At 56.9% G+C, this 25,539-nt stretch overlaps 1 protein-coding gene across 1 annotated transcript in view; it reads left to right on the forward strand.

Moving 5' to 3' along the window:
• Positions 1 to 25,539, forward strand: part of arhgef1b (Rho guanine nucleotide exchange factor (GEF) 1b) — a 206,319-nt gene that overhangs the window by 119,479 nt on the left and 61,301 nt on the right. Inside the window, exons 9-12 of the mRNA XM_041176896.1 lie at positions 1,691 to 1,714; positions 14,626 to 14,731; positions 19,363 to 19,474; positions 20,516 to 20,539. Coding sequence (XP_041032830.1) covers positions 1,691 to 1,714; positions 14,626 to 14,731; positions 19,363 to 19,474; positions 20,516 to 20,539 — 266 coding nt within the window. The remainder of the gene's footprint in view (positions 1 to 1,690; positions 1,715 to 14,625; positions 14,732 to 19,362; positions 19,475 to 20,515; positions 20,540 to 25,539) is intronic.

Here is a 25,539-nt window from a genome sequence, read left to right on the forward strand (position 1 = left end):
CCCCCCCTCCACCACCTTCCCCCCCTTCCAGCACCTTCCCCCCCCTCCACCACCTTCCCCCACCTCCACCACCTTCCCCCCCCCTCCACCACCTTCCCCCCCCTCCACCACCTTTCCCCCCCCCTCCACCACCTTCCCCCCCCTCCACCACCTTCCCCCCCCCTCCACCACCTTTCCCCCCCCTCCACCACCTTTCCCCCCCCTCCACCACCTTTCCCCCCCCTCCACCACCTTTCCCCCCCCTCCACCACCTTTCCCCCTCCTCCACCACCTTCCCCCCCTCCACCACCTTCCCCCCCCTCCACCACCTTCCCCCCCTCCACCACCTTCCCCCCCTCCACCACCTTCCCCCCCCGTCCACCACCTTCCCCCCCGTCCACCACCTTCCCCCCCCTCCACCACCTTCCCCCCCCTCCACCACCTTGCCCCCCCCTCCACCACCTTCCCCCCCCCCTCCACCACCTTCCCCCCCCCTCCACCACCTTGCCCCCCCCTCCACCACCTTGCCCCCCCCTCCACCACCTTGCCCCCCCCTCCACCACCTTGCCCCCCCCTCCACCACCTTCCCCCCCCCTCCACCACCTTCCCCCCCCCTCCACCACCTTGCCGCCCCCCCCACCACCTTGCCCCCCCCCACCACCTTGCCCCCCCCTCCACCACCTTGCCCCCCCCTCCACCACCTTCCCCCCCACTCCACCACCTTCCCCTCCCTCCACCATCTTCCCCCCCCCCACCACCTTCCCCCTTCCCCCCCCCACCACCTTCCCCCTTCCCCCCCCCCACCACCTTCCCCCTTCCCCCCCCCACCACCTTCCCCCTTCCCCCCACCACCTCCCCCCCCCCTCCACCACCGCAACCCCCCTCCACCACCACCAACAGCGCACACAGGGAGGCAGGAAATAGATCTGATGTTGAACAAGTAAGAGGAGGAAGACGTTCTCCCTGAGAACAAGAGACTGCAAGTGAGTGACCTCACCGCCTCATTCATTCAGTGAGAAACATGTGATCCTGATCCCTCGGGGTGGGAGAGCGAGAGAGAGAGAGAGAGAGAGAAAATGAATGAAGTCAGCTTCCTGGCTGCTAATTGGCTGCCGGTCCCAGGGCCTCCCTCCTGATTGGACACAGCTGTGTCTCCCCCCCCTCCCCTCCCCTCCCCTCCCCTCCCCGACAACCCATCCCTTTGTATCGGCATTTTAAAGGGTTCCAGAGGGAAAACGAGTAAAGTTGTTGCATCATTTGGGAGGCGCGGTGATAAAAAGAGGAGGCTCTGTCCAGCCTGCAAACCACTTGTCCTTCAGGCAGTCAAAGGCAGCGTCCAGCTCTCTCCACCACTCTCACCGTCAGATCATGCACAGCCAGCCAGCCAAAGCCTCATCAAACACTGCAGCACCGGCGATCTGGCAAAATGATCTTCCACCGGTGAGTTTGTGTCTGATTCTGTCAGGCCTGTAAGATAATTGCCTCGTGTTTTGGAAGGTGGAAGTGTCAACAACGAGGAAAGCCCCGAGTTTGGTTTGTGTTTGTCTGAGGCTGCATCCACTTTATCTCCTTCCTGTTTGTGCTCACTCCCTCCCTTCCAGGATTGCTGCTGATGCTCGGCTTTGTCAGTGTGATGATTGCCCTGCCTTGTCACCTCTGTTTAAACACTCAGGATTTCACCAAGCTCCTTTTGTTTGTTTCTCTCTTTCAGGTCCAATACAGACGACGAGAGAAGGTAGGGATGTCAGTGTCCCTCTGTGTCTGTTTGTCCCTCACTATGCCTTTCTCCCTCTGTCTCTCTCTCTCCATCTCTGGGTGTGTCTCTGTCTCTCTGCCACTGTGTATGTGTGTGCATGCACGTGTGTGTGTGTCCCTCTTTGTGTGGCTCCCTCTCTATCTCTCTGTGTGTATGTGTCCATGTTTCTCTCTGTATCTGTGTGCATGTGTCTATCTCTGTGTCTCTGTCCTGCCTATCACTGTCTCTGCCTCTTCCTTCTGTTTGTTGCTCTGTCTTCCTGTCTCTTTGTGCATGTGTTGGTATGTGTGTCCTGGGTGTGCAACTCTGTCTCTGCACATGTCTATGTGCACCTGTGTGTCAATGCAGATGTGTACCTGTGTCTGTGTGCGAGGGGGCATGGTTATCGGTGTGCGAGGGGGCATGGTTACCAGTGTGCGAGGGGGCACGGTTATCGGTGTGCAAGGGTGTGCAGTTGTCTGTGTGCGCCCGTGTGTGGGTGCGCGCCCGTGTGTCTGTGCGTGTGTGTGCCCGTGTGTCTGTGTGTGCGCCTTTGGCATCAGTGCATCAATGTGATTCTTGTGATGGCCCCTGGTATGGGAGAGGAATTGTGGGACCGTTTGTTAAAGGGAAAATCCTAAACCTAGGCACGGATGCACGAGCACACCAATATACTCACACTTTTTCTCTCACACATGCACACACTCTTGCACACCCACGCTCTCACATTCACACACACACTCATACTCTGTCACACACACATGCAAACTCAGGCTCATGCATGCCCACATGCGTGCACACAAACATTCATACACTCTCAAACATTCTCTCTCACATTCACACACACTCTTACTCTCACATATTGACTTGCTCGCACGCGCGCGCGTACACACACACACACACACACACACACACACACACACACGCACTCGAGTCTCACTCACAAACACACTGGACCGGCTCACTCTGCAAGCTCACTTGCACACGTTCACTCTGCAAGTTCATTTGCACACACTCACACCCTCACATTCACACACACAATCGCACTCACTCACACACATGCACAACACACACACACACACACACACACACACACTCACAGTGACACACTTGCACACTCTCACTCACTTGAGTTTCAGTCATTCAAATTGCACACTGATGTGCACGACACATGCATGGACAGCCTGATACCGACACACACTTGCAAATGCACACTCGCTCTGTCACGCAAATGCACACACACACACACTCTCTCTCCCCCTCACGCACACAAACACACACATACAATCTCACATTCACATACTCAGACAAACACACTCAAGACATATTCACACTCACTTGTTCTCAGTCTTACACGTGACTCGCACACACGTTTGCACAAACGCAAGGACTCGCACACTTGTGCGTGCGATAATTAGGCAAACACAGACTATTGCCTCTGAAAGAAGGGAGTTTGGGTCTCTGGAAAAGGTGTTTCAATGGGGGTCTTACAGTTGTCAGTTGGTTTCTGGTCCTCTACCAACTGCACTCTTGCTGGGGTTCAACAGCATGTGTGACTCGCAACCTGCCTGGGATTTAAACACACCAATGTCAACCTGCACCAGTGCAGCCGCGGTCACCCTGCACCAGTGCAGCCGCGGTCACCCTGCACCCGTGCAGCCGCGGTCACCCTGCACCCGTGCAGCCGCGGTCACCCTGCACCCGTGCAGCCGCGGTCACCCTGCACCCGTGCAGCCGCGGTCACCCTGCACCCGTGCAGCCGCGGTCACCCTGCACCCGTGCAGCCGCGGTCACCCTGCACCCGTGCAGCCGCGGTCACCCTGCACCCGTGCAGCCGCGGTCACCCTGCACCCGTGCAGCCGCGGTCACCCTGCACCCGTGCAGCCGCGGTCACCCTGCACCCGTGCAGCCGCGGTCACCCTGCACCCGTGCAGCCGCACTCACCTGCACATATACATCCATGCAAACAAGATCATGCAAACCTTCACAAACGTGCACACAGGCAAACAACTCACAATGAAGTGTATGCCAAATACGTGCAGAATCCTCGCATTGATATTTGTATGCACTGCTTCACATGCACACAAGCACAGGTATCCTGCCTGCTCTGCCTTTCAATATGCTCACGGCTAACCTTGGCTGCAACTCCATTTCCCCGCGAGCTCCTCATGTCCCTGAATTTCCCAAGACCAAAAATATATCTTTCAGCCCCCTCTCCCCCGCCCCCTCTCCCCTCTCTCTCTCACACACACACGCTCACTCTCTCGCACGTTCTCTCACGCTCAGTCATGCACTCTCTCACGTGCACACACACTCACGCACTTTCACACACTCACTTGTACACTTACTCTCACTCTCACGTGCGTACTCCCATGTGTGTGCGCGCACACACTCACTCTTGCGCGCACACACTATCACACACTTGCGCGCACATGCGCACACCCCCACTCTCACTCTCATTCTCACACACACATGCACACTCTCTCTCAAACACACGCACACTTACACGCACAGGCACTATTGCGCATGCACACACTCGTGCATACTCTCTCTCACTTGCACGCACACTCTTGTGCACGCGCACATTCTTACACACAGAAACATGCACACCCTTGCGTGCGCGCACACGCTTGCACATTCACGCATGCGCGCACACACCCGCGTGTGCACACTCTCACTCGCACTCACTTACTCTCACTCACACACACGCTCTCTCACTCTAACTCTCACGCGCGCAGACTCGCGCATACATGCACTCCCTCTCTCGCACACACACACACACTCACTCTCACTCTTGTGGTCACACGCCTGCACACACACCCTCGCACACATTCTCGCACGCACACTTGCATGCACTCACACTCTCACACACTCTCTCGCACACACTCGCACTCAGACACTCGCATGCACTCTCACACACATTTGCACTCAATCTCGCACACTGTCATACACACACTTCACACACACTCTCACTCACACTCGCTCACTTACACACACACTTGCAAGCTCTCAAACACATGTGCACACACACCCTTTTCACACACGTACTGGCACCCACACACTCACTCTCACTTACACACACACTTGCACTTTCACTTATGCGCACACACTTGCGCGCACACGCACACTCTCACGCACATTCATGCACACTCTTGCACCCACACCCACTGTCTCGCCCGCACGCGCTTGCACAAATACTGGCACGCACACTCACTCACGCTCTCATTAATACTCTCACTCTCTCACACACACTCTTATTCTCACACTCATACACAAACACACTCTGGCGTGCACTCTCTCACACACTGGCACTCACTCTGACACACTGACTCTTACACTGACTCTGACACACTCACTCTGACACACTCACTCATGTTTTCACTCAGTCTCACCCACACTCACTCGATCTCGCTCTCACTCTCACACACTTGCGCGTGCACACGCACGCACATTCTTGCGATTGTGCACACACACACTCTCTCACACCCACACTTTCTGTCATGCAATGCTTCTCACGCACTCTCCCTCTCACGCACTCTCTCTCCGCACTCTCTCTCTCGCACTCTCTCTCTCTCACACTCTCTCTCTCACGCACTCTCTCTCTCTCACGCACTCTCTCTCACACGCACTCTCTCTCTCACGCACTCTCTCTCTCACGCACTCTCTCTCTCATGCACTCTCTTTCTCACGCACTCTCTCTCTCACGCACTCTCTCTCTCGCACTCTCTCTCTCTCGCACTCTCTCTCTCACGCACTCTCTCTCTCACGCACTCTCTCTCACGCACTCTCAAGCAGTCTCTCTCATGCACTCTCTCTCATGCACTCTCTCTCACGCACTCTCTCTCTCACGCACTCTCTCTCACGCACTCTCTCTCACGCACTCTCTCACGCACTCTCTCTCTCACGCACTCTCTCTCTCACGCACTCTCTCTCACGCACTCTCTCTCTCACGCACTCTCTCTCTCACGCACTCTCTCTCTCACGCACTCTCTCTCACGCACTGTCTCACGCACTCTCTCTCTCACGCACTCTCTCTCTCACGCACTCTCTCTCTCACGCACCCTCTCACGCACTCTCTGTCACGCACTCTCTCTCTCACGCACTCTCTCTCTCACGCACTCTCTCTCTCACGCACTCTCTCTCTCACGCACTCTCTCTCACGCACTCTCTCTCTCTCACGCACTCTCTCTCTCTCACGCACTCTCTCTCTCACGCACTCTCTCTCTCACGCACTCTCTCTCTCACGCACTCTCTCTCTCACGCACTCTCTCACGCATTCTCTCTCTCACGCACTCTCTCTCTCACGCACTCTCTCTCTCACGCACTCTCTCTCTCACGCACTCTCTCTCTCATGCACTCTCTCTCTCACGCACTCTCTCTCTCACGCACTCTCTCTCTCACGCACTCTCTCTCTCACGCACTCTCTCTCTCACGCACTCTCTCTCTCACGCACTCTCTCTCTCTCACGCACTCTCTCTCTCTCACGCACTCTCTCTCTCTCACGCACTCTCTCTCTCTCTCTCACGCACTCTCTCTCTCTCTCACGCACTCTCTCTCTCTCTCTCACGCACTCTCTCTCTCTCTCACGCACTCTCTCTCTCTCTCTCTCACGCACTCTCTCTCTCACGCGCTCTCTCTCTCTCTCACGCACTCTCTCTAACACACTCTCTCTCTCTCTCTCTCACGCACTCTCTCTCTCTCACGCACTCTCTCTCTCTCTCACGCACTCTCACGCACTCTCACGCACTCCCTCTCTCACGCACTCTCTCTCTCTCTCTCACGCACTCTCTCTCTCTCTCACGCACTCTCTCACGCACTCTCTCACGCACTCTCTCACGCACTCTCTCACGCACTCTCTCTCACGCACTCTCTCTCTCTCTCTCACGCACTCTCTCTCTCTCTCGCACTCTCTCTCTCGCACTCTCTCTCTCGCACTCTCTCTCTCGCACTCTCTCTCACGCACTCTCTCTCTCACGCACTCTCTCTCTCACGCACTCTCTCACGCACTCTCTCTCACGCACTCTCTCTCACGCACTCTCTCTCACGCACTCTCTCTCACGCTCACTCTGTCTCTCACGCTCACTCTGTCTCTCACGCTCACTCTGTCTGTCTCTCACGCTCACTCTGTCTGTCTCTCACGCTCACTCTGTCTCTCGCGCTCACTCTGTCTCTCGCGCTCACTCTGTCTGTCTCTCGCGCTCACTCTGTCTGTCTCTCGCGCTCACTCTGTCTGTCTCTCGCGCTCACTCTGTCTGTCTCTCGCGCTCACTCTGTCTGTCTCTCGCGCTCACTCTGTCTGTCTCTCGCGCTCACTCTGTCTGTCTCTCGCGCTCACTCTGTCTGTCTCTCGCGCTCACTCTGTCTGTCTCTCGCGCTCACTCTGTCTGTCTCTCGCGCTCACTCTGTCTGTCTCTCGCGCTCACTCTGTCTGTCTCTCGCGCTCACTCTGTCTGTCTCTCGCGCTCACTCTGTCTGTCTCTCGCGCTCACTCTGTCTGTCTCTCGCGCTCACTCTGTCTGTCTCTCGCGCTCACTCTGTCTGTCTCTCGCGCTCACTCTGTCTGTCTCTCGCGCTCACTCTGTCTGTCTCTCGCGCTCACTCTGTCTGTCTCTCGCGCTCACTCTGTCTGTCTCTCGCGCTCACTCTGTCTGTCTCTCGCGCTCACTCTGTCTGTCTCTCGCGCTCACTCTGTCTGTCTCTCGCGCTCACTCTGTCTGTCTCTCGCGCTCACTCTGTCTGTCTCTCGCGCTCACTCTGTCTGTCTCTCGCGCTCACTCTGTCTGTCTCTCGCGCTCACTCTGTCTGTCTCTCGCGCTCACTCTGTCTGTCTCTCGCGCTCACTCTGTCTGTCTCTCGCGCTCACTCTGTCTGTCTCTCGCGCTCACTCTGTCTGTCTCTCGCGCTCACTCTGTCTGTCTCTCGCGCTCACTCTGTCTGTCTCTCGCGCTCACTCTGTCTGTCTCTCGCGCTCACTCTGTCTGTCTCTCGCGCTCACTCTGTCTGTCTCTCGCGCTCACTCTGTCTGTCTCTCGCGCTCACTCTGTCTGTCTCTCGCGCTCACTCTGTCTGTCTCTCGCGCTCACTCTGTCTGTCTCTCGCGCTCACTCTGTCTGTCTCTCGCGCTCACTCTGTCTGTCTCTCGCGCTCACTCTGTCTGTCTCTCGCGCTCACTCTGTCTGTCTCTCGCGCTCACTCTGTCTGTCTCTCGCGCTCACTCTGTCTGTCTCTCGCGCTCACTCTGTCTGTCTCTCGCGCTCACTCTGTCTGTCTCTCGCGCTCACTCTGTCTGTCTCTCGCGCGCCCTCTCTGTCTCTCGCGCGCCCTCTCTGTCTCTCGCGCGCCCTCTCTGTCTCTCGCGCGCCCTCTCGGTCTCTCGCGCGCCCTCTCGGTCTCTCGCGCGCCCTCTCGGTCTCTCGCGCGCCCTGTCTGTCTCTCGCGCGCCCTCTCTGTCTCTCGCGCGCCCTCTCTGACTCTCGCGCGCCCTGTCTGTCTCTCGCGCGCCCTGTCTGTCTCTCGCGCGCCCTGTCTGTCTCTCGCGCGCCCTGTCTGTCTCTCGCGCGCCCTGTCTGTCTCTCGCGCGCCCTGTCTGTCTCTCGCGCGCCCTGTCTGTCTCTCGCGCGCCCTGTCTGTCTCTCGCGCGCCCTGTCTGTCTCTCGCGCGCCCTGTCTGTCTCTCGCGCGCCCTGTCTGTCTCTCGCGCGCCCTGTCTGTCTCTCGCGCGCCCTGTCTGTCTCTCGCGCGCCCTGTCTGTCACTCGCGCGCCCTGTCTGTCACTCGCGCGCCCTGTCTGTCTCTCGCGCGCCCTGTCTGTCTCTCGCGCGCCCTGTCTGTCTCTCGCGCGCCCTGTCTGTCTCTCGCGCGCCCTGTCTGTCTCTCGCGCGCCCTGTCTGTCTCTCGCGCGCCCTGTCTGTCTCTCGCGCGCCCTCTCTCTCTCTGGCGCCCCCTCTCTCTCTCTGGCGCGCCCTCTCTCTCTCTGGCGCGCCCTCCCTCTCTCTGGCGCGCCCTCCCTCTCTCTTACGCGCCCTCCCTCTCTCTGACGCGCCCTCCCTCTCTCTGACGCGCCCTCTCTCTCTCTGTCACGCGCCCTCTCTCTCTCTCTGTCACGCGCCCTCTCTCTCTCTCTGTCACGCGCCCTCTCTCTCTCTCTGTCACGCGCCCTCTCTCTCTCTCTCTGTCACGCGCCCTCTCTCTCTCTCTCTGTCACGCGCCCTCTCTCTCTCTCTGTCACGCGCCCTCTCTCTCTCTCTCTGTCACGCGCCCTCTCTCTCTGTCACGCGCCCTCTCTCTCTCTCTCTCTGTCACGCGCCCTCTCTCTCTCTCTCTCTGTCACGCGCCCTCTCTCTCTCTGTCACGCGCCCTCTCTCTCTCTCTGTCCCGCGCCCTCTCTCTCTCTCTCTGTCACGCGCCCTCTCTCTCTCTCTGTCACGCGCCTTCTCTCTCTCTCTGTCACGCGCCCTCTCTCTCTCTCTCTGTCACGCGCCCTCTCTCTCGCCCTCTCTCTCGCCCTCTCTCTCTCTCTCGCCCTCTCTCTCTCTCTCGCCCTCCCTCTCTCTCGCCCTCCCTCTCTCTCGCCCTCCCTCTCTCTCGCCCTCCCTCTCTCTCGCCCTCTCTCTCTCTCGCCCTCTCTCTCTCTCGCCCTCTCTCTCTCTCGCGCTCTCTCTCTCGCCCTCTCTCTCTCGCCCTCTCTCTCTCTCGCCCTCTCTCTCTCTCGCCCTCTCTCTCTCGGCCTTTCTCTCTCTCTCGGCCTCTCTCTCTCTCTCGCCCTCTCTCTCTCTCTCTCGCCCTCTCTCTCGCCCTCTCTCTCGCCCTCTCTCTCGCCCTCTCTCTCTCTCGCCCTCTCTCTCTCTCGCCCTCTCTCTCGCCCTCTCTCTCGCTCGCCCTCTCTCTCGCTCGCCCTCTCTCTCGCTCGCCCTCTCTCTCGCTCGCCCTCTCTCTCGCTCGCCCTCTCTCTCGCTCGCCCTCTCTCTCGCTCGCCCTCTCTCTCGCTCGCCCTCTCTCTCGCTCGCCCTCTCTCGCGCTCGCCCTCTCTCGCGCTCGCCCTCTCTCGCGCTCGCCCTCTCTCGCGCTCGCCCTCTCTCGCGCTCGCCCTCTCTCGCGCTCGCCCTCTCTCGCGCTCGCCCTCTCTCGCGCTCGCCCTCTCTCGCGCTCGCCCTCTCTCGCGCTCGCCCTCTCTCGCGCTCGCCCTCTCTCGCGCTCGCCCTCTCTCGCGCTCGCCCTCTCTCGCGCTCGCCCTCTCTCGCGCTCGCCCTCTCTCGCGCTCGCCCTCTCTCGCGCTCGCCCTCTCTCGCGCTCGCCCTCTCTCGCGCTCGCCCTCTCTCGCGCTCGCCCTCTCTCGCGCTCGCCCTCTCTCGCGCTCGCCCTCTCTCGCGCTCGCCCTCTCTCGCGCTCGCCCTCTCTCGCGCTCGCCCTCTCTCGCGCTCGCCCTCTCTCGCGCTCGCCCTCTCTCTCTCTCATGCTCTCTCTCTCTCATGCTCTCTCTCTCTCTCACGCTCACTCACGCACTCTCTCTCTCACCCGGTCGACAAACTGACACGCACAAACACAAATCTGTAAAGCCACATCCCCACAAACTTAAACAATTGCACCTGAACCTGTATCCCTACAACCAACCGAACCTGTATTCCTACAACCAACCGAACCTGTATCCCTACAATCAGCCGAATCTGTATCCCTACACTCAGCCGAACCTGCATCCCTACACCCAGCCGAACCTGCATCCCTACACCCAGCCGAACCTGCATCCCTACACCCAGCTGAACCTGTATGCCTACACCCAGCCGAACCTGCATCCCTACACGCAGCCGAACCTGTATCTCTACACACAGCCGAACCTGTATCTCTACACACGGCTGAACCTGTATCTCTACACACAGCCAAACCTGTATCCCTACACCCAGCTGAACCTGCATCCCTACACCCAGCTGAACCTGTATCCCTACACCCAGCCGACCCTGTATCCCTGCATGCAGCCGAACCTGTATCTCTACACGCAGCCAGGATGTGAAGAGAAACTTAGAGTCAGGAACGCAGCTGTTCCTTGCACCAGCTACGGATGGGGGGTGTAAGTTTGCAGTGGGTTCACCTCCCCACCTCCCCCCCAACCCCTCGGTCATCTTCAGTGGGTGTGGGAGAGGAGAGCGAGAAGGGGATTGAAAGCAGTTATTTTGGTCAAATTCCCCCAGCCCCACCTCCTTCAAAATAACCTGAACAGGAATGAAAATTGAGATGCAGCCAAGTGAGTATGAGGCCATTCTGCCCACCCTCACTGAGGGGGTGTGTGTGTGTGTGTGGGGGTGAGGACAGGATTGTGATAACTTCCAGGGTCGAATGGCCCTAAAGCTCCTGCAGGATATTGTTATGGGGACAAGGAGCGGTGCAGGGAGCAGGGTGGTAGTTAGTGTGTGGGATTGTTATGAAGGCTAAGAAGAAAGATTCAGCATCAGTGAAACCAGAGAGAGCGAGAGAGAGGGAAGGTGGGGGGGAATTGAGTCGGGAGAGCTGGGCAGAGGGTGAAAGTGCCACTGAGGGACAATGGTTCATTGATATGTGTCTGATTTTGTTTTAGTTCCCGGCCCACTAGCTCTCCCACCTCTGCCAGCGTGGCAATCCCAGTCTTGGGTGGAGCTGAGCTTCCCCTCCAGAAACAGCCCTCCCCTCCTCTTCAAGGGGTTGCTAATTGTAGACATCCTCCCTCCCTCCCTCCCTCCCTCCCTCCCTCGCTGCCAGAGGTCAGGACAGTGAAAGGAAGGAGGAGGGGAAAGGGAGGTCCTCACAGCTTTCTGATGTAATCTTAGTGCAAGCGCAAAATGTGGAAAGAAACATACAGGGGCGGGGGGGGAGAGAGAGAGACACACACACACAAAAGGAGAAAGAGAGAGAGAGGCATAGAGGGAGAAAGGGACTTGCACGGAGAGAGAGAGAGACACACACAGAAGGAGAGAGAGAGGCACAGAGGGAGAAAGAGACTTGCACAGAGAGAGAGAGAGACACACACACAGAAGGAGAGAGAGGGAGGCACAGAGGGAGAAAGAGCCTTGCACGGAGAGAGAGAGAGACACACACACAGAAGGAGAGAGAGAGGGTGGCACAGAGGGAGAAAGAGACTTGCACAGAGAGAGAGAGAGAGAGACACACACACACACACACACACACACACAGAAGGAGAGAGAAGAGGGCACAGAGGGAGAAAGAGACTTGCACGGAGAGAGAGAGAGACACGGAGAAAGAGAGGGTCACACGCAGGAAGAGACACACAAGGAGAGATGCACAGTGGAGAAAGAGAGCGACACAAGGATGGAGAGGCAGATAGGGAGGAGGGAGACACATATAGGAGGGAGAGAGAGACACAGAGGGAGAAAGAGAGACACACATGGGGCGAGAGAGAGAGACACACACACACACACACACACACACACACGGAGAGAGAGAGAGACAGAGAGAGAGAGAGAGAGACACAAGGAGCGAGAGGGCACCACTCCGAGAAAGAGACAGACAAATATGGAGGGAGAGGCACAGAGTGATAAAGAGAGAAAGACATAGGAAGAAACACACAGAGGGGGGAAAGAGAGAGAGAGAGAGACATAAGAGAGGGAGAGGGACAGAGGGAGAAAGAGAGAGACACACACAGAGGAAGAGAGAGAAAGAGGCACAGAGAGAGCAAGAGACACTGGGGGGAGAGAGAATAAGAGAGACAGACACAGAGACACACACCGAGACAGACAGAGATACAAAGAGACAGACGGAGAAAGAAAGACAGTGGAGGGAGAGGCACAGAGGGAGAGAGACCGATGTAGAGGGAAAGTCAGAGTGGAAAAGAGACATGGGGGGAGAGAGACAGACAGACAGACAGAGGGAGAATAAGGAGAGATAGGCGCAAAGGGAAAGAGACAGAGTGACTGACACACATGGGGAAAAGAGAGACATGTAGAGACACAAACAGAGAGGGAGAGAGAGACCCAGAGACGGAAGGGAGAAAGAGAGAGACAGACAGAGGCAGGCAGGCAGAGGGTGAGGCAGACAGACAGACAGAGAACAGTAGGAGGGAGGGTATATGTTCGAGCGACTGATCCCAGGAAGTGACAGCCATTCGGCTGGACAGTGACTGAATGCTGCTCCCTTGTTTCTGAGCACCACTGGGTTCGGCAGCAATGTGGGGGATAGGAGAGAGTCCAGGATTAACAATCCACACTTGGGCATCTCTCCATGTCTTCCATCCAACCACATGGGACCTGGGTCTGGAAGAATGTGTGCCTCTGCTCCTGTCCCCTGGGGCCCTGGTCCTCTTCCAGGAAAGGGTTTTCAAAATAAACTCCTGGCTTGCCACAGATGACTGTGTGCTGCTGGCTGTGAGATTGCAGAGTCGGTGGGGGGGAGGGAGGGAGTGTGCTACCACAGGGAAACACAATCTGCACATTCTCCCAAACACTTTTTGTATGTTTTTCAGTTAGTTTCCACTCCCAGCGCTCCCAATACAATCTCCAACAGTGCTTCAGCACTCAGCAGCTGACTTCCCTGTATCCACTGCCCCCCACACCACAGAACCCTCCTTCAGACCTAGAGATTCGAGCCAGGAATGGGAACTTGCAAGAGGTGACCATCAGCTCCCATTAGGAGGAGGAAGGGGAGATGACAACAATGATTCTGTACTCCCAGTGTAGGTACTGCATGGGTTAGATAGAGAATAAAACTCCCTCCACACTGCCTACATCAATCACTCCCAGGACAGGTACAGCACGGGGTTAGATACAGAGTAAAGCTCCCTCTATGCTGTCCCCATCAAACATTCCCAGGACAGGTACAGCACGGTGTTAGATACAGAGTAAAGCTCCCTCTACACTGTCCCCATCAAACACTCCCAGGACAGGTACAGCACGGTGTTAGATACAGAGTAAAGCTCCCTCTACACTGTCCCCATCAAACACTCCCAGGACAGGTACAGCACGGGGTTAGATACAGAGTAAATCTCCCTCTACACTGTCCCCATCAAACAATCCCAGGACAGGTACAGCACGGGGTTAGATACAGAATAAATCTCCCTCTACACTGTCCCCATCAAACACCCCCAGGACAGGTACAGTGCGGGATTAAATACAGACTAAATCTCCCTCTACACTGTCCCCATCAAACACTCCCAGGACAGGTACAGCACGGGGTTAGATACAGGATAAATCTCCCTCTACACTGTCCCCATCAAACACCCCCAGGACAGGTACAGCGCGGGATTAAATACAGACTAAATCTCCCTCTACACTGTCCCCATCAAACACTCCCAGGACAGGTACAGCACGGGGTTAGATACAGAGTAAAGCTCCCTCTACACTGTCTCCATCAAACACTCCCAGGACAGGTACAGCACGGGGTTAGATACAGAGTAAAGCTCCCTCTACACTGTCCCCATCAAACACTCCCAGGACAGGTACAGCACGGGGTTAGATACAGAGTAAAGCTCCCTCTACACTGTCTCCATCAAACACTCCCAGGACAGGTACAGCACGGGGTTAGATACAGAGTAAAGCTCCCTCTACACTCTCCCCATCAATCACTCCCAGGGCAGGCACAGCACGGGGTTAGATATAGAGGCTGCTGAACAAATTCATGAGAGATGAAGGCAGTCTCGGGGTCCCCTGCGCTCTGCGAAGCAGGCTTTCCCTTACCCGGTTATTAACCTGTGCCCCGAGGCGCTGATGAGCGTCAGTGGCAATTCGACTAGGGCGGGCTCCGTGCTTTGGTGGGCTGCCGGTTGATCTACGGGCGGGCGGGGAGTGACCGAAAGCGGGTCGCTGCCGGCTAATGCCGGCTCTGACCGGCGGTTTCGGAGAGCGACAGTGCACAGCGAGGAGGCTGGACTGACTGAGTCTCTGCTCTTCTTCCCTCTCGTCCCTGCTCCCGCCTCTTCCGGACCTCCTCCTGCAGCACATCTGTGTACAACGCCGTGGTGACCTACATGAAGCACCTCGGAGTGAAGACCAAGGAGCCGCGGATACTTGAGAAGAAACGGCACTTCTTGATGCGCAGGAAGGTGAGTGAAGGGTTTGAGGCGGTGGGAAGGGGTGGGGGACCCTGCGAGGCTGCCCACTCGCTGGGGGGAGATGGTACTGCCAGCCCTGAGATTCGGGAGAGGTCGCGACCCCCACAATGTGGGGCACTCAGCCTCATCTCAACAACCAGGCTTCACTCTCTTCATCCCCCGAGTCGTATTTAAACATGCACTTGCCCTCAGGACCGTTGTGGGGGGGTGGCGGTGGAGGTGGGGGGGGGGCGGGAATAAGGCCAGGATTTCTGCCATCGAATCATACGTTCGGTATCTGCCCTTGCCCTCCACTGCGGAAGTGAGAAGTTTGGGTGGGTGCTCCAAGTCCGACCTTGCCTGTGATGCCCACGTAGCCAAATAGCCACCACGGTGGTGGAGGGAGTGTGGGGGGTGGGGGAGCGCGGGCAGTGGTTGAGCCTGTCGGAGGGGAGTTGCTGAGTGTGTGCCTCGAGTACAGCCGATGCCTGTGGATCCCGGAGCGGCTGCTGTCTCAGTTGGGACATGGAATTGTTTGCAGGCCCAGGGAAGGTTTCCTGTTCCATTGGGCTGGAAACACAGGAGGAGCCTGTTTGGCCCCTCAGGTCTGTGCTGGCTCAGTGCGAGTCCTGAACTAACCCCACTTCCCCGCTCCCTGTTCATGTCCCTGTATCAATCCCAAACTAACCCCACTGACCCGCTCCCTCCCCACTGCCCTATATCAATCCTGAACTAATCCCACTGCCCCACTCTCTCCCCATAAAACTGCATCAATCCGAAACTAATCCCACTGTCCTGCTGTCTCCCCATAGCCCTGTATCAATCCCAAAGTAATCCCAGTGTCCCACTCTCTCCCCACTGCCCTGTATCAATCCCAAACTAATCACACTGCCCAGCTCTCTCCCCATAAACCTGTATCAATCCCGAACTAATCCCAGTGTCCCACGCTCTCCCCATAGCCCTGTATCAATCCCCAAACTAATCCCACTGTCCCGCTCCCTCCCCATAACCCTGTATCAATCCCCAAACTAATCCCACTGTCCCTCTCTCTCCCCATAGCCCTGTATCAATCCCAAACTAATCCCACTGCCCTGCTCTCTCCCCATAACCCTGTATCAATCCCAAACTAATCCCACTGTCCTGCTCCCTCTCCACGTCCCTGTATCAAGCCCAAACTCATCCCACTGTCCCTCTCTCTCCCCATAGCCCTGTATCAGTCCCAAACTAATCCCACTTCCCCGCTCTCTCCCCATAGCCCTGTATCAAGCCCAAACTAATCCCACTGCCCCACTCTCTCCCCATAGCCCTGTATCAAGCCCAAACTAATCCCACTGCCCCACTCTCTCCCCATAGACCTGTATGAATCCCCAAACTAATCCCACTGCCCTGCTCTCTCCCCATGTCCCTGTATCAATCCCCAAACTAATCCCACTGCCCTGCTCTCTCCCCATGTCCCTGTACCAACCCCAAACTAATCCCACTGCCCCGCTCCCTCTCCATGTCCTTGTATCAGTCCTAAACTAATCCCACTGCCCCACTCTCTCCCCATAGCCCTGTACCAATCCCAAAGTAATCCCATTGTCCCACTCTCTCCCCATAAACCTGCATCAATCCCGAACTAATCCCACTGCCCTGCTGTCTCCCCATAGCCCTGTGTCAATCCCAAAGTAATCCCACTATCCCACTCTCTCCCCACTGCCCTGTATCAATCCCAAACTAATCCTATAAACCTGTATCAATCCCAAACTAATCCCACTGCCCCGCTCCCTCTCCATGTCCATGTATCCGTCCCAAACTAATCCCACTGCCCCACTCTCTCCCCATAGCCCTGTATCAATCCCAAACTAATCCTACTGACCCGCTGTCTCCCCATAGCCCTGTATCAATCCCCAAAGTAATCCCACTGCCCTGCTCTCTCCCCATAGCCCTGTATCAATCCCAAAGTAATCCCACTGCCCTGCTCTCTCCCCATAGTCCTATATCAATCCCCAAAGTAATCCCACTGCCCTGCTCTCTCCCCATAGCCCTGTATCAATCCCAAACTAATCCCACTGTCCCGCTCCCTCTCCATGTCCCTGTATCAGTCCCAAACTAATCCCACTGCCCCACTCTCTCCCCATAGCCCTGTATGAATCCCAAACTAATCCCACTGCCCCGTTCTCTCCCCATAGCCCTGTATCAATCCCAAACTAATCCCACTGCCCTGCTCTCTCCCCATAGCCCTGTATCAATCCCAAACTAATCCCACTGCCCTGCTCTCTCCCCTTAGCCCTGTATCAATCCCCAAACTAATGCCACTGACCCGCTCTGTCCCCATCGCCCTGTATCAATCCCCAAACTAATCCCACTGCGCCACTCTCTCTAAATAGCCCTGTATCAATCCCAAACTAATCCCACTGCTCCACTCTCTCCCTATAGCCCTGTATGAATCCCAAACTAATCCCACTGCCCACTCTCTCCCCATAGCCCTGTATTAATCCCAAACTAATCCCACTGCCCCGCTCTCTCCCCATAGCCCTGTATCAATCCCCAAACTAATCCCAATGCCCTGCTCTCTCCCCATAGCCCTGTATCAATCCCCAAATTAATCCCATAGCCCTGTATCAATCCCAGACTAATCCCACTGCCCCGCTCTCTCCTCATGGCCCTGTATCAATCCCAAACTAATCCCACTGTCCTGCTCTCTCCCCATAGCCCTGTATCAATCCCAGACTAATCCCACTGCCCCGCTCTCTCCTCATGGCCCTGTATCAATCCCAAACTAATCCCACTGTCCTGCTCTCTCCCCATGTCCCTGTATCAATCCCCAAACTAATCCCACTGTCCTGCTCTCTCCCCATGTCCCTGTACCAACCCCAAATTAATCATTCAACTAACTTTTGAAATATTATTTTAAATGCTCACTAATCATTTTTTCCCACAGCAGTGGGAACCCCCCACCCCCTGCCCAGAGCCCAACAGTGCTTTGCTGCTCTGTAGACCATGAACCAAACCCTCTTCCTCTCCCCTGTGACCGTAACCCCCCCGCAACAGCCCCCACCCCTTCTTCAAACCCAGGGGACCCGAGCGTGGAGCTCCCATTGCAAAGTGGGAACGTTAGGAGGGATGGCGATGCCTTTGTGGCCGAATATCCAGTCAGGCACTCCAATAACGGGCACTTGGATATGGAAACACCTTCTCTGCACCTATCCCACCCAACCTCGATGACCTGCATCAGGTCACCCCTCGACCTTCTCTCGCCGGGTGACATCGCGATGAGCTGTGGGTGGCGGTGGGTTGAAACACAGGGCCCGATGGGATGAGTGGGAGCATCCCGGGAGGCTTGCTGGGAGCTCAGTGATTCGCCACTGGCTGCCTACCCAGCATCCACGGCTCCATGAACGTTGGGAATACTGTAGCCATCGTCTTCAGGCCCAACAACAAACTCTGTTCCTCAATCGTTCCTCTCCTTAGCAACTGTCGGACGCTGAACCAGACTGTTCACAAGTTCACCCTATGATAAGCCTCTGACCACGTCATCCCCATGACAAAGACCACCTATTTCCTGCTCCGTAACAACCTCAGCTCTTCCACTGCCAAAGCCCTCACCCCAGCCTTTCTTTAGCCCCAGATTTGATCATTCCAATGCACTTCTGCCCAGCCTCCCAGATTCTGCTCTGTGTGAGTTCACTCAGAGCTCTGCTGCAGTACATCCCAAGTCAAGGTCCAGTTCGCCACCCGCTGGACTCGCTGAGATACAGCGGCTCCCAATCCAGCAGCACCTCGATATTAAAATTCTCATCCCAGTTTTCAAATCACACCAAGGCCTCTCTATCTCTCTAACTTCCTCCAGCCCGTACACCCCTCCCTATCTCTGTAACCTCCTCCAGCCCCTACAACCCTCCCTATCTCTGTAACCTCCTCCAGCCCCTACAACCCTCCCTATCTCTGTAACCTCCTCCAGCCCCTACAACCCTCCCTATCTCTGTATCCTCCTCCAGCCCCTTCAACCCTCCCTATGTCTGTAACCTCCTCCAGCCCGTACACCCCTCTCTATCTCTGTAACCTCGTCCAGTCCCTACAACCCTCCCTATCTCTGTAACCTCCTCCAGCCCCTACAACCCTTCCTATCTCTGTATCCTCCTCCAGACCCTTCAACCCTCCCTATCTCTGTAACCTCCTCCAGCCCCTACAACCCTCCCCATCTCTGTAACCTCCTCCAGCCCCTACAACCCTCCCCATCTCTGTAACCTCCTCCAGCCCCTACAACCCTCCCTATCTCTGTAACCTCCTCCAGCCCCTTCAACCCTCCCTATGTCTGTAACCTCCTCCAGCCCCTACAACCCTCTCTATCTCTGTAACCTCCTCCAGCCCCTACAACCCTCCCCATCTCTGTAACCTCCTCCAGCCCCTACAACCCTCCCTATCTCTGCCTACAACCCTCCCTAAACCCCATCCCCCCATATTTCTCTCTTGCTCTCTCTCGCTAAAAGCATCCCCTTTGACCAAGCTTTTGATCACCCATCCTAATCTCTCCTATCGGCCCGGGTGTCAGGTTTCTGCCCGTTTTGATGCTGCTGTCAAACAGTTTGGGATGTTTTGCTCTGTTGAAGGTGCTATTTAAATGTAAGTTGTTGTTGCTCACTGAGTGCTGTGCTGTGCAGGGGCCTACGCCAAGGAAGGACAGTGAGCCAGTCAGGCCTGATGAGAAGAAGAGGAAGGGGATTGGCAGCATTCTGGATCTGCGGCGACAGCCTCGCAATGAGCCCAGCAGCAGTGAGTAACAACCACATAGTCCTCCCTCTGAGACGTGTGCGCAGGACAACACGGAGCAGCTCTGAGGGGGAAGGGAGATCGGGGAGCCTGTACGCTGGAGAGGGGGATCGGGGATCCTGTACCCGGGAGAGGGGGATCGGGGATCCTGTACCCGGGAGAGGGGGATCGGGGATCCTGTACCCGGGAGAGGGAGATCGGGGATCCTGTACCCTGGAGAGGGAGATCGGGGATCCTGTACCCTGGAGAGGGAGATCGGGGATCCTGTACCCGGGAGAGGGAGATCGGGGATCCTGTACCCTGGAGAGGGAGATCGGGGATCCTGTACCCGGGAGAGGGAGATCGGGGATCCTGTACCCAGGAGAGGGAGAATGGGGATCCTGTACCCGGGAGAGGGAGAACGGGGATCCTGTACCCGGGAGAGGGAGATTGAGGCCATCTACAGGGACCCTCTACACTGGGGAATGTAAGGGAAGGAGAAGGCAGAAAGCAGAGGAGAGAAAGAGAAGCGATGGGAAGGAAGGAGAGGGGAGTGAGTGAGGGGAGCGGTAGAGGTGGGTGAGGGACTGACCCCTCTCCCCAAAGCAGCTTTAGCAGTGGAGACGTTTGCTGCCCTCTGCTGTCGCCTGCCTGTATGTGAAAGCTGCAGGATTACAGGCAGCAGTACTGGGCTACTGCCACTAGATGGTGGTGCCCTCCACTGTCGGATCCATGGGACACTCTGCTCCAGCGCAGGGGAGAGTGCGAGAGAGAGAGAGAGAGAGAGGTGGCCTCTGTGGGACAGAGCGTCACAAAGCAGGAGAGGGGCCAGCGGTGGGTGGGGAGAGAGAGAGTGCAGCAGTTTAGAGGGCTCAATAAGCACTGAAAGGTAATGTGACACAAGGGTGGGGGGGAGGAAGGGCAGGGGTCAGGTAAGGTACATCTGCCTCAATTTGTGTTTCTCACCCCCCCACCCCCCACGAGCCTCCGACAGCTTCTGCTGTCACCCCCCCCACCCCCCCAAGCCCCTGAACCTGCTGCTTAATTCTTCCTTTTGCTTTCCAGGTGCCGACCCACGACCAGAAGGAGGTAGATTTTCCTGCTGAATTTCTCGTTTCCGGGCCTGGGTCCCGCGTCCGTATCTTTCCCGGCGTTCCCGGCGCTCGTTGTGGGACAGGAGGGAGGAGGGGGTGGCGGTGTGCCAGGGAGTGCGTTCGGTGGGAGGAAGGCGGGAGGAGGCTGCAGAGTCAGGGACCGTCTCCCCCCCGACCCCACCCCCATCCCCATCCCAATCCAGTTGGAGAGGGACCGCTAAAGTTAGAGTCCGGATTGACTGCAGCGAGGCCGGACCCCGCTCCGTGGGGAGCGGCGTTCCCACCGGCCGGAGTCGAGACCCACCCATCCGATCAGCCACGCTCTCCAGTGGGGCAGCAGGCTGGAGAGGGCCGAATGGCCCCTCCTCCCTGCTCCTAGGCCCGATGCTCCTGTCACAGCCGGGGGGTACCGCGCCCAGCGCTCACCCCTCGCGTTGGGGGCGAGCCTTCCGGCACATTCCGGGCAGCTTGCGGTCCGATAGCACCGTTCCGGGAGTTCACCGCGATCCCGAGGCACTTTGACGGAGCCTGACACAGAGTCTCGTGGGGTATCAGGACAGGGGGGAACCAAACGCCTGGCCAGAGGGGTGGGTTTGAAGGGGCACCTTAACAGAGGAAAGCTTGGTCAAGAGGTGGAGAGGTTTCGAGAGGGAATTCCAGAGCTCAGAGCCCCCAGTGCAGCTGAAGGCCCGGCCGTCAATGGCAGAGCGATGGGAACTGTTGCGAGGGCTGTTCAAAAGGCCAATAGTGGAGGAGTTTACAGAGATAGGGAGGGTTGTAGGGGCTGGAGGAGGTTACAGAGATAGGGAGGGTTGTAGGGGCTGGAGGAGGTTACAGAGATAGGGAGGGTTGTAGGGGCTGGAGGAGGTTACAGAGATAGGGAGCGTTGTAGGGGCTGGAGGAGGTTACAGAGATAGGGAGGGTTGTAGGGGCTGGAGGAGGTTACAGAGATAGGGAGGGTCATAGGGGCTGGAGGAGGTTACAGAGATAGGGAGGGTTGTTGGGGCTGGAGGAGGTTACAGAGATAGGGTACGTTGTAGGGGCTGGAGGAGGTTACAGAGATAGGGAGGGTTGTAGGGGCTGGAGGAGGTTACAGAGATAGGGAGGGTTGTAGGGGCTGGAGGAGGTTAGATAGATAGGGAACGTTGTAGGGGCTGGAGGAGGTTACAGAGATAGGGAGAGTTGTAGGGGCTGGAGGAGATTACAGAGATAGGGAAGGTTGTAGGGGCTGGAGGAGGTTACAGAAATAGGGGGGGTTGTAGGGGCTGGAGGAGGTTACAGAGATAGGGAGGGTTGTAGGGGCTGGAGGAGGTTACAGAGATAGGGAGGGTCATAGGGGCTGGAGGAGGTTACAGAGATAGGGAGGGTTGTAGGGGCTGGAGGAGGTTACAGAGATAGGGAGGGTTGTAGGGGCTGGATGAGGTTACTTAGATAGGGAGGGTTGTAGGGGCTGGAGGAGGTTACTGAGTTAGGGAGGGTTGTAGGGGCTGGAGGAGGTTACAGAGATAGGGAGGGTTGTAGGGGCTGGAGGAGGTTACAGAGATAGGGAGGGTTGTAGGGGCTGGAAGAGGTTACAGAGAGAGGGAGGGTTGTAGGGGCTGGATGAGGTTACAGAGATAGGGAGGGTTGTAGGGGCTGGAAGAGGTTACAGAGAGAGGGAGGGTTGTAGGGGCTGGAGGAGGTTACAGAGATAGGGAGGGTTGTAGGGGCTGGAGGAGGTTACAGAGATAGGGAGGGTCATAGGGGCTGGAGGAGGTTACAGAGATAGGGAGGGTTGTAGGGGCTGGAGGAGGTTACAGAGATAGGGAGAGTTGTAGGGGCTTCAGGATGTTACTGAGATAGGGAAGGTTGTAGGGGCTGGAGGAGGTTACAGAGATAGGGAGAGTTGTAGGGGCTGGGGGAGGTTACAGAGATACGGAAGGTTGTAGGGGCTGGAGGAGGTTACAGAGATAGGGAGGGTTGTAGGGGCTGGAGGAGGTTACAGAGATAGGGAGGGTTGTTGGGGCTGGAGGAGGTTACAGAGATAGGGTAGGTTGTAGGGGCTGGAGGAGGTTACAGAGATAGGGAGGGTTGTAGGGGCTGGAGGAGGTTACAGAGATAGGGAGGGTTGTAGGGGCTGGAGGAGGTTAGAGAGATAGGGAAGGTTGTAGGGGCTGGAGGAGGTTACAGAGATAGGGAAGGTTGTAGGGGCTGGAGGAGATTACAGAGATAGGGAAGGTTGTAGGGGCTGGAGGAGGTTACAGAGATAGGGGGGGTTGTAGGGGCTGGAGGAGGTTACAGAGATAGGGAGGGTTGTAGGGGCTGGAGGAGGTTACTGAGATAGGGAGGGTCATAGGGGCTGGAGGAGGTTACAGAGATAGGGAGGGTTGTAGGGGCTGGAGGAGGTTACAGAGATAGGGAGGGTTGTAGGGGCTGGATGAGGTTACTTAGATAGGGAGGGTTGTAGGGGCTGGAGGAGGTTACTGAGTTAGGGAGGGTTGTAGGGGCTGGAGGAGGTTACAGAGATAGGGAGGGTTGTAGGGGCTGGAGGAGGTTACAGAGATAGGGAGGGTTGTAGGGGCTGGAAGAGGTTACAGAGAGAGGGAGCGTTGTAGGGGCTGGAGGAGGTTACAGAGATAGGGAGGGTTGTAGGGGCTGGAAGAGGTTACAGAGAGAGGGAGGGTTGTAGGGGCGGGAGGAGGTTACAGAGATAGGGAGGGTTGTAGGGGCTGGAGGAGGTTACAGAGATAGGGAGGGTCATAGGGGCTGGAGGAGGTTACAGAGATAGGGAGGGTTGTAGGGGCTGGAGGAGGTTACAGAGATAGGGAGAGTTGTAGGGGCTTCAGGATGTTACTGAGATAGGGAGGGTTTTAGGGGCTGGAGGAGGTTACAGAGATAGGGAGAGTTGTAGGAGCTGGAGGAGGTTACAGAGATATGGAAGGTTGTAGGGGCTGGAGGAGGTTACAGAGATAGGGAGGGTTGTAGGGGCTGGAGGAGGTTACTGAGATAGGGAGGGGTGTAGGGGCTGGAGGAGGTTACAGAGATAGGGAGGGTTGTAGGGGCTGGAGGAGATTACAGAGATAGGGAGGGTTGTAGGGGCTGGAGGAGGTTACAGAGATAGGGAGGTTGTAGGGGCTGGAGGAGCTTACAGAGATAGGGAGCGTTGTAGGGGCTGGAGGAGGTTACAAAGATAGGGAGCATTGTAGGGGCTGGAGGAGGTTACAGAGATAGGGAGGGTTGTAGGGGCTGGAGGAGGTTACAGAGATAGGGAGGGTTGTAGGGGCTGGAGGAGGTTACAGAGATAGGGAGTGTTGTAGGGGCTGGAGGAGGTTACAGAGATAGGGGGCGTTGTAGGGGCTGGAGGAGGTTACAGAGATAGGGGGGGTTGTAGGGGCTGGAGGAGGATACAGGGATAGGGAGGGTTGTAGGGGCTGGAGGAGGTTACAGAGATAGGGAGGGCTGTAGGATCTGGACGAGGTTACAGAGATAGGGAGGGTTGTAGGGGCTGGAGGAGGATACTGAGATAGGGAGGGTGGTCAAGGCTGGAGGAGGTTACAGAGATAGGGAGGGTTGTAGGGGCTGGAGGAGGTTACAGAAATAGCGAGGGTTGTAGGGGCTGGAGGAGGTTACAGAGATAGGGAGGGTTGTAGGGACTGGAGGAGGTTACAGAGATAGGGAGGGTTGTAGGGGCTGGAGGGGTTTACAGAGATAGGGAGTGTTGTAGGGGCTGGAGGAGGTTACAGAGATAGGGAGGGTCGTAGGGGCTATAGGAGGTTACAGAGATAGGGAGGGTCGTAGGGGCTGGAGGAGGTTACTGAGATATGGAGGGTTGTAGGGGCTGGATGAGGTTACAGAGATAGGGAGGGTTGTAGGGGCTGGAGGAGGTTACAGAGGTAGGGAGGGTTGTAGGGGCTGGAGGAGGTTACAGAGATGGGGAGGGTTGTAGGGGCTGGAGGAGGTTACAGAGATAGGGAGGGTTGTAGGGGCTGGAGGAGGTTACAGAGATAGGGAGGGTCGTAGGGGCTGGAGGAGGTTACTGAGATATGGAGGGTTGTAGGGGCTGGATGAGATTACAGAGATAGGGAGGGTTGTAGGGGCTGGAGGAGATTACAGAGATAGGGAGGGTTGTAGGGGCTGGAGGAGCTTACAGAGATAGGGAGCGTTTTAGGGGCTGGAGGAGGTTACAAAGATAGGGAGCATTGTAGGGGCTGGAGGAGGTTACAGAGATAGGGAGGGTTGTAGGGGCTGGAGGAGGTTACAGAGATAGGGAGGGTTGTAGGGGCTGGAGGAGGTTACAGAGATAGGGAGTGTTGTAGGGGCTGGAGGAGGTTACAGAGATAGGGGGCGTTGTAGGGGCTGGAGGAGGTTACAGAGATAGGGGGGGTTGTAGGGGCTGGAGGAGGATACAGGGATAGGGAGGGTTGTAGGGGCTGGAGGAGGTTACAGAGATAGGGAGGGCTGTAGGATCTGGACGAGGTTACAGAGATAGGGAGGGTTGTAGGGGCTGGAGGAGGATACTGAGATAGGGAGGGTGGTCAAGGCTGGAGGAGGTTACAGAGATAGGGAGGGTTGTAGGGGCTGGAGGAGGTTACAGAAATAGCGAGGGTTGTAGGGGCTGGAGGAGGTTACAGAGATAGGGAGGGTTGTAGGGGCTGGAGGAGGTTACAAATATAGGGAGGGTTGTAGGGGCTGGAGGAGGTTATTGATTTCGGGAGGGTTGTAGGGGCTGGAGGAGGTTACAGAGATAGGGAGGGTTGTAGGGGCTGGAGGAGGTTACAAATATAGGGAGGGTTGTAGGGGCTGGAGGAGGTTATTGATTTAGGGAGGGTTGTAGGGGCTGGAGGAGGTTACAGAGATAGGGAGGGTTGTAGGGGCTGGAGGAGGTTACAGAGATAGGGTGGGTTGTAGGGGCTGGAAGAGGTTACAGAGAGAGGGAGGGTTGTAGGGGATGCAGGAGATTACAGAGATAGGGAGGGTCATATGGGCTGGAGGAGGTTACAGAGATAGGGAGGGTTG

This window comes from Carcharodon carcharias, chromosome 29 (assembly GCF_017639515.1).
Source record: "Carcharodon carcharias isolate sCarCar2 chromosome 29, sCarCar2.pri, whole genome shotgun sequence".
NCBI lineage: Eukaryota > Metazoa > Chordata > Chondrichthyes > Lamniformes > Lamnidae > Carcharodon > Carcharodon carcharias.